Genomic DNA, 8,405 nt, shown 5'->3' with positions numbered 1-8,405 from the left:
CTCTTATTAGATAATCAGCAGTCAAACATGATGAAGTCAGTGTGCAATCCACCAAAATCATCGTCACAACGCAACGTAAAGTTACAATAAAAATTTGCGTAATTCTGTGCATTTCTGTTCGGGTGGACTCGAACCCCGATTGCGCTGAGTGATATTGCAGCAAAATTCAACATTACGATGATAAGGGGTAAGCTAGGAAATTGGATACAGAACATCTGGTACCTGACTCATTTTATAGCGCGGTGAGCGCCGAGAAGTTTCGTTTACTCATGGATGCCAACCCTTATCAATAAATACTATTCCAGAAACGTTTTGAAGTATTTCCAAACTATTCATATAATACTCATAATATTGCAAATACTACTGATATATTCCATTAGTATAATTCAACTATCATACTAATTTTTTGTACTACTAGCTAATACCCATCGCGCGTTGCTGCGACCTTCAGCGAAATAGGAGGAAAACACAATTTGTTCCGAAGCGCCATCTGGCGGGCAGATAATCTCCAACCAATAGCACACAAACACGATCCATAACAAATACCTACTATGTATAATTGTCCCATGTAACTTTTTGAGCATTTTCACTTTTTTCATCAAACAGTCCTTTTAGAAGTATATTTTCAGAAAACATCCATTCATACAGTTTGTTCGAAGACTTCGTGAAAAAATACCAAGTCTGTTTGTTCCATTGTTGAAATTCTACGTATGATTGTCCCACTAACAAAAAACCCAAAAAAGTGCACAATAAAAAAATAATTACGTAGCGTTAATCGTTTGTGTCCGACGCGGTACCCGGTTACCTTTTTAGGTTTCAATTTGGGTTTTCTTTTTGGGTTCATAATATTGTTGAAGTAGTAAGGGGGGGGGGGAGTGAGGAGGGGCTCCTGATTTTTTTTACTACGTAACAGGCCGACGAGGGTACCCGGGTACCCACAAAACTGAAAGGCCAATAGCTAAAGCAATTTCCAACCGATTTCGCTACTTGTGGGTGTTTTGGATTCAGGAACTCACTTTTAGACTTGGTGAAAATAAACCGGGTTACTTCATCCGATTCCCGGAAATCCGAATTTCCGGAAGCATGTTCCAGTTCTGGGATACTATTTGTGAATCTCAATGGAATACTGGCAATATGGGTATCAAAATTCTTGGAATTGCATCATCAGGCTTTATCTAGTGGTTCGGGAACCATTTGGTGATTTGACCCCGGAAACGGAAAATGTTTGATCCATTGGGTAATTGGGTCATTAAGCTATATACAGTTTTCCGTTCCATTCGATAAATTTTAGGTCCAATGTACATAATACAACATCATTTAAAAAAAAATCGTTATAATACGTAAAAAAGATTTTTTTGTTTTTTAAAATAAATCTTATATAAGCTTGGCAACCATACATAGGAAAACTGCGGTTGTTTACATCTGGCCTATCAAGACAACACCCAAAATGAAAAAAAAACTATATTCATTGTATCACAGAGAACAGACGTCCATCTTCAGCATTCAACTTGTGTAAAATCTCTAACGGTTTCGAAGGTAGTTTGGATATCTAAACCAGGTGCGCTACTGTCGTCATGTTTTTTTGTGACTGAGTGCGACAGAATTGACAGCGGTTATTCCTCTACCCACCCACTGAGACGTCCAAAAAATTGTTTCAAAATCGTTCAACACGGGTCCAACGATGGACGTTCGTTGAACGGTTATTTGGACGTTGTCCAAATTGGTCTAACGAACGTCCTTCATTGGGCGATTTTGAAACCAACCGTTCTTAGAGGGCAGTCAAACTAGTCCGGAACCGATTCGGACTTCCAGCATGAATTCCAGCTCAAATGCGTCAACCGATAGAGTCAGAATCGGTTGTTTTCTTTGAGCTAGATTCCATGCTGAATCCATCCAGGATTTCGAACCGGTTCCGGAATCGATTTGACGGATAGTTGGGATAGGTTGGTGTGGCGGCGCTAGTGTTTTTAGTATATTAATTCAAATGTTTACACACGTTTTTTAAATATTTTTGTTCGATCATGGATGTCTGTTCTCTGTGATTGTATGGTGTTTATGTCAAATAAAAATGACCCTGCGGGAAAACATGTGTTCATTTGTTCTGACAGGGCATCAGTTGTCGTGAAATTCGAAATGTCAAATCCTTCTGATAGTGTCAAATCCAGACTGTCAACATATTTCTTTAATTTGAATTTAAATTTTATTATCACGTTTCCTGAGTTGGAAAAATACATTGTTGCAATCACGAAAGTCAGCTTTATCGATGTATGTAATAAAAAAAGAGTTTTTTTTCTCATTTAATGACCCAATAAGCCATATGCTGTTTTTGATTTTTTCCGATGCAGCTGACGTTAAAAATACGCAAACAAACTTTTTTTTTTCATTTTTTGTACGCGAAATTATTTTATTAAATTGAATTTTCACGACCGCACTTTCCATTGAACTACTTTGATCCTTATCTTTTTGCTGGGCTAACCGTCAAAAATGCTAACCCATGTGGCTAAACTCAAGGAAGACCGATAGTGTCAAACGAGGACGTGTTTACATTTTTATAGACAATGAATTAAAAATCATTTTGGAGTTTTAAATGTAAAACAAATATATTGCTATACTAAGATAAGCTCTATCCTAGCGGCAGATCACTCTAGTAATGCATAACAAATTTGCATCAAATTAGAAAAATGCATTTAATTTCCATTTTTGCATTAACTTTGCACTCCCAGGTATAAAAGTTTGTTTAACAAACTGTTACCGCGCGACGAGTCAAACGTTGCAATGTGCAACGTCTCAAATAAAGTATAAACAAAAACAAACCATGCGCTAGCCCTCAGCCATGCGTGGGTGAAGAAAACAGAATTAAAAATAGAACCAGAGCATGAGATGCATACGGGAAATGTTTGCCTATCAAATAATGTAATCAATGCAAGAGGTCTATTTGGTTAGGCTAGGAACTAGTATATAAGGCCAAAGATTGTTAATAAAGTTAGAATTTTTCGGTTAGTCTTAATCGATGCGTCGTGGTATACACACCGAAATTCTCCCCTATAGGGTTTTAAAGGTTCTTTCGCTGCGAAAACCGTTCTGAAATCCGTAATAGTAATATAGGTCTCCACTTGCAGTGAGATACTAGTCTATTTTGGTTTCAACGTCTATCTCAGCGCTAAAAGAACTGTTCTTATATTGATGTAAAACAATTCCACTTTAGAAGCGCCGGCTCTCATATCGTAGAGCACTAGCCTAAAGTCTGAAGAAGTTTATCTCAGTAAAAGAACCAATTCCACGAAAGGACGTCTCTAGGTGCCAGCTGCCAATCGTTTCGTTTCCGTTTCCTTCGCGCGGAAACACAAACGTTCTACGCTATGCTTTGTTCGACGTTTTGTTGAATGTAGGACTAGTTGTTTTGTAGGGGTTTGACATCTTACACGCAACGGAAAATACAACGCAACGCAAAATTCATTATAAATTTTTATTTTGATGGAAAAAAATGCATTTAATTTCGCTAATTTTTAAAAATGCATCACAAATGATCTGCTTCTAGGATCTATCGGTTCATGAAATAAAGGAAGAATTTTATTCCTCATTTAATGATCCAATTGGAAACCACATATAAATCTCGACAAACATATGATTACGGCTTAAAAGCTAACTGTCGAAATTCTCTTTGAAAAGAAATTCCGGAAAAACCGCTACTGGCCTAACACAGTTCACAGCAGTTAATGAAAGAGAAAACTTTTCTCTTTTATTATGCTATATTTCACCCTAAGGAGGAAAATTTGGTAAAAATCAAAATTTCTCACTACACACAGAAAAAAAAATGTTGGTAAAAATAAGAGTTTTTAACTCTTAGCAAAAAACAACCAACGCATACTCTTAGTTTAAAAATAAAACTTTTGTTTTGAGTACTATTCTTCATTTGCTTAAAAGGAAAATTTTTACTTTGATTATTATTCTTGATTAATTTAAAAGTTTTACTTTCAACCTAATAGTTGGCGTTGGTTGTTTTTTGCTAAGAGCGGAACACTCTTACTTTTACCAATATTTTTTTTCTGTGTGTAGGGTGAAAATTTGTTGGTACAAAGACTTCTCTTTTGTTTACTACCAACATCTGTGATTGGCGAGTAACGGTTTGTCCGGAATTTCCTTTCAAAGAGAATTTTGACAGTTGGCTTTTAAGCCGTAATCATATGTTTGTCGAGAAATAAGTAAATCTCGAGTACTTTTTCAAATGGACGTAAGTAACATTGAGAGCCTCTCTTTGTTTACTTTCTCTTTCGTTTATTACGACGTCATTACAACACTTTGTACTAATTTTCCAGTACATATCGAAAGCCGACGGTTTTTACTACAATATTATGCAAAGAGTAGAGTAGTAAATGTTGAAATGGCCGAGTAATGAACAGAAGAGAAAGACCTCAAAGAGAATCTCTCATTGTTACTTACGTCCATTTGAAAAAGTACTCGAGAAATAAATATTTTGCCGCCTGCAATCGAGTTGGAATAATTATTACAAATCATTTAAAAACATGCTCACAACTTGAGCACCGCTTGTGTGCAAATTACAGAAATATAATTCCATTGGTGTGCCCCTTGCTTCTAACGCGGTTTTTTAAAGGCCTTTTCACTTTGACGTGTCTGACACATTGACGTCGGCTCTCCACTACACGGCGCTTCGTGTTTCGTGCTATCAGATTTTCTTGCTCAGCCAACACTGCACGCGCTACCTCGTGTGTTTTCTCTTCGAGACAAAAATCACTAATTTTTATTGATTTTCCAGTCTGATCATACTATATCCGCCATTCTGGTTCGCACAATCATTTTCTCTGTTCTATAGTGAAATTCGTTTCTATTACCGGTGAAAAGGTAAGTAATAAACGAAACCTTTCCAAAGGTTTATTGACCCTAAGACGGGTATTTTGGAAAGTCAGCGGGTGGCAAGGTGAGCCCTATCGATTTCATATGAATGCCATAAACCTAGCGCAATAAACTGCAGTTGTTGCGGTTTAAGCGTTATGCATTATTAGGTATATCTATTTCAATAGATGTGGCGTCTACCGTGAGAGTTTCAAGGTTGCGGTGGTTAAAATTACAAAAATAAACCCTAAGCATGAATATCTCTTGTTGCCAACAGAACATTTTTCCGACTTGAGAGATGATTTCCCCGATGGCATGTGATAAATACTGGACGGACAAAGCGAACTACGATAATGCCGAGAAGAAATACTACGAATATCTGGCTCAGGTGAGTACAAGTTTCACACAATCAGGATCTCATGAATTCAAACTGGTAGATTGATTAGGAACAACAAAGCGTGGGTAAAAAATCTGCCCTAAGCGTTAACATTGTTACAGATATCTGAATTTTCATATCAACAGCGCTGAAATGATTACTACTATAAAATAGCAGAGACTAGATGGAATTCCTCACTTGTTACTTGACTTAAGAGAGGGGGATGACTAGCTAGTAATGATGATTCTCGAATTTGAGGAATTAGAGCATTATGAATAATTGTCATTTTCAAAATTGTAAAACCTGTATGCGATTGCTGTCGATTTAAACTTAAGTCATTGCTATATACCAGAACAGAATAATTATTCTCTTTTCAGTTGCCTATCAAGCAAAATACGTTGTGTTACATATCGGTACTTTTTGAGCCCCAGCTCGACCGGAATGACATTGTTGGTGCGTTCTGTGTTTACCTGGCTGATCAGTTGTTCTTTAGAAAACCTGTGAACATCTGCTCAGCCAAGCAAAGAGCGCAGTAAATGTCATTCCGGGCGAGCAGGGCTCGGAAAGTACCGCTATGTAATGCAACGTATACTGCCTCATAGGAAAACAAACTTTTGTGCAATACGCGATATTACGACAGGTATTCACGGTGAAAAAAATAATTGTGGCCGACATTTCATTCCTTTGAATGAGTTTGAGTCATAGATGGTCTGAATTAAAAACGTATTGCTTGTTTTAATTTAAACAATCATAACAATTTCATGTAATTAAAATGATCCGTCGTTATATTGGGTTCGTTAGCTTTGGATAAGACAAAATAAACTATTACTTCACAGAGGTTCAGTCGTCCGATTCCATTCTTTTTTTCCAAAAATTAATCAGAATCCAAATAACCTACTAATATTCAAATTCCTGTTATAAATAAACACCTGTAAATGACCCCTTCCTTATTATCCTGTCTATCAACATGCAAGCTATCACTAGAGAAGAAACCGGTATGCCCTACCGTGGCACAGAAAATCGCGTCTGCAACGGTTCAGCCTAAACCGGAAATCGTCGTCAAAAAGGATCAATCGCCCGTACCGGCAATCGTCGACTTTGTCGTACCGCAGGAACAAGCCAAGGTAAAGAAAGACAAAAAGAAAAATAAGAAGAATAAGAAGGACACTTCTCAATCACCTGACCCTACTCCGGTTGTTGCGACTCATCCAGTGCAACCGAAAGAGCCAGCAGCTGTAATCGCACCGATTGTAACAGATGAACAACCAAAGAAACAAAAGAGCAAGAAAAACAAAAAGAACAAGCCGGTCCATGAGGCTCAGTCTGGTGCTGAGCATTCCTCTGCTACTAACAATAAGCCACTAACTGAGAAGGTCCTACAGCAGAATGCCAAGAATCTGAAGGAGAAGGAAAATCTGGCCCACAAACTGTGCGATAACATTACCGAGGAGTTGAGCAAGGTTAATCGTTGCTATACTTATGAATTGAACTGCTCTCCTTCTATTGTTGGCTATTGTGTGTAACTTAGCGGGTCCGGTTCTAAATTGTGTATATCGAAATGACAAACAATTGTTAACCGGTACCCGGAATCAGTTTGGTTTCAATTAATCTTAATATTGTGTTTATGTGTTTTGATTCTTGATCAGAATTATTGGTTATTTTCATCACAACATTGAATAATTAAGTTTAATTATTTTATCTTCTCGTGTTCTTTAATATTAGTATCACGTGTTTTTAGCTTACTGCACCATTTGTTTCTAGAAAAAAAGCGTAGATATCTAACTAATCTATAATTTTGTTTTCATTTTATTTTTATTTCACCGTAGATGAATTCTTTCCCGACACAATGCACTCTGGCGTCGGAAATTTCCAAGGCTAGACAGCACATCAAGAACTCCTTAGAGCGAGTATGTTAGCCTAAGAAAACGGCATAACTTTTTTCACTAATCATAGTTTCCCTGTCCGCTTTCACAGATGGATGGAATTGCCGCCCTGGCCGCAAGCCCAGGCGCCGAGCTGCTCGATCGTTTGTCCAGCGTTGAAAAGGAAAATGACAAACTGCGCTCTGTCATTGATGGCCTTAACAATCTGGTGATTGATCTGCATGCGCGTGTCAAAGCGTTGGAATCGGAGAAAAAGGTTATCGCACCAACAACAGCAGTAGCAGCACCACCGGCACCAGAGAAGAAAGTTTCAACCGCTGCCGTTGCCGAGGACGATGATGACGACGACGTTGATCTGTTCGGCTCGGACGACGAGGAAGAAGATGACAAAGCCGCGGAATTGCGCGAAAAACGCCTCGCAGAATATGCAGCCAAAAAATCGAAGAAACCTGCCCTTATTGCCAAGTCCAACGTTATTCTCGATATTAAACCTTGGGACGATGAGACTGATATGAAGGTTATGGAGCAAGAGGTACGCAAAATCAGCATGGATGGTTTACTCTTGGGAGCTTCTAAACTTGTCCCACTGGCCTACGGAATCCACAAATTGCAGCTGTCCTGTGTCATCGAGGACGACAAGGTATCGGTCGATGAGCTGCAGGAGAAGATTGAAGCGATTGAAGAATACGTACAAAGTGTGGATATTGCTGCGTTCAACAAGATCTAAAGCGCCATTGTGATCCCCGGTCAAGTACACACATCTACTCAAACTATGCGCCCACGCTTCCTTTCAAATTGAAAGTTTCTTATAAATATCTACCGTACATCAGCAACGTAATGTTTTAAAATTCGGAACTACAAACTAATACATTTGCTCCAAACGAAAAAGTCTTTTTGTCCATTACATTTTCGCACCAATCACATTCTTTCGTAAAATTTATCCCTGTATCATTTTCCAACCATGATTTTTTTTTCAATTTCTAATTGGCGATTGAAATTGACGGCATTAAAATAGAGGAAAAATATTTTTAATAACTGGACCGAGGTGGGTTCCTTGCGGAATGCCGGATGTACCAAGAAATGGTGAGTCCTTAATGCCGATTTGAAGTTGCTTTCCATCGAAATAGGAACGAAACCAGCGAAGAAATTCGTGAGTTTATCGCTATCATGGTTGATTTTGTCGAAGACCTCAGATAGATGCATGTAAATAGCGTCGGGTTGTGGTTTGTCGGCGAATCCATCGAAAACATATGTTGTCAATGAGAGCAGGTTGGTCGTTGTCGATCGTTAAAGCA

At 38.2% G+C, this 8,405-nt stretch overlaps 1 protein-coding gene across 6 annotated transcripts; it reads left to right on the top strand.

Annotated features, from left to right (window-relative positions):
• Window positions 1–4,649: 4,649 nt before the first annotated feature.
• Window positions 4,650–7,998, top strand: LOC131677421 (probable elongation factor 1-delta). 6 transcript variants are annotated; one of them, XM_058957237.1, is made up of 5 exons: window positions 4,650–4,860; window positions 5,129–5,239; window positions 6,202–6,351; window positions 7,054–7,134; window positions 7,181–7,998. In XM_058957237.1, exons 2-5 carry the CDS (start codon window positions 5,150–5,152, stop codon window positions 7,835–7,837), a joined length of 978 nt encoding a protein of 325 aa, XP_058813220.1. In that variant the 5' UTR covers window positions 4,650–4,860; window positions 5,129–5,149; the 3' UTR covers window positions 7,838–7,998. The 6 variants fall into 6 exon arrangements, with proteins under 6 accessions (XP_058813220.1, XP_058813217.1, XP_058813219.1 ...); XM_058957234.1 differs by having other exon boundaries at window positions 6,202–6,687; XM_058957235.1 differs by having other exon boundaries at window positions 4,652–4,860; window positions 6,202–6,687; window positions 7,202–7,998.
• Window positions 7,999–8,405: the final 407 nt, after the last annotated feature.

Source organism: Topomyia yanbarensis, chromosome 1, assembly GCF_030247195.1.
Source record: "Topomyia yanbarensis strain Yona2022 chromosome 1, ASM3024719v1, whole genome shotgun sequence".
Lineage (NCBI taxonomy): Eukaryota > Metazoa > Arthropoda > Insecta > Diptera > Culicidae > Topomyia > Topomyia yanbarensis.
Note: the sequence above shows the minus strand (reverse complement) of the source record. Positions and strands in the feature narration are given on the sequence as shown.

Bases quoted from the DNA above. Each gene is read 5' to 3' on its own strand.
- LOC131677421 (XM_058957234.1), top strand. From the start codon at position 5,150: ATGATTTCCCCGATGGCATGTGATAAATACTGGACGGACAAAGCGAAC. The intron at 6,688-7,053 runs GTTAATCGTTGC...ATTTCACCGTAG, and splicing joins TTACCGAGGAGTTGAGCAAG to ATGAATTCTTTCCCGACACA. The intron at 7,135-7,180 runs GTATGTTAGCCT...CACTAATCATAG, and splicing joins TCAAGAACTCCTTAGAGCGA to TTTCCCTGTCCGCTTTCACA.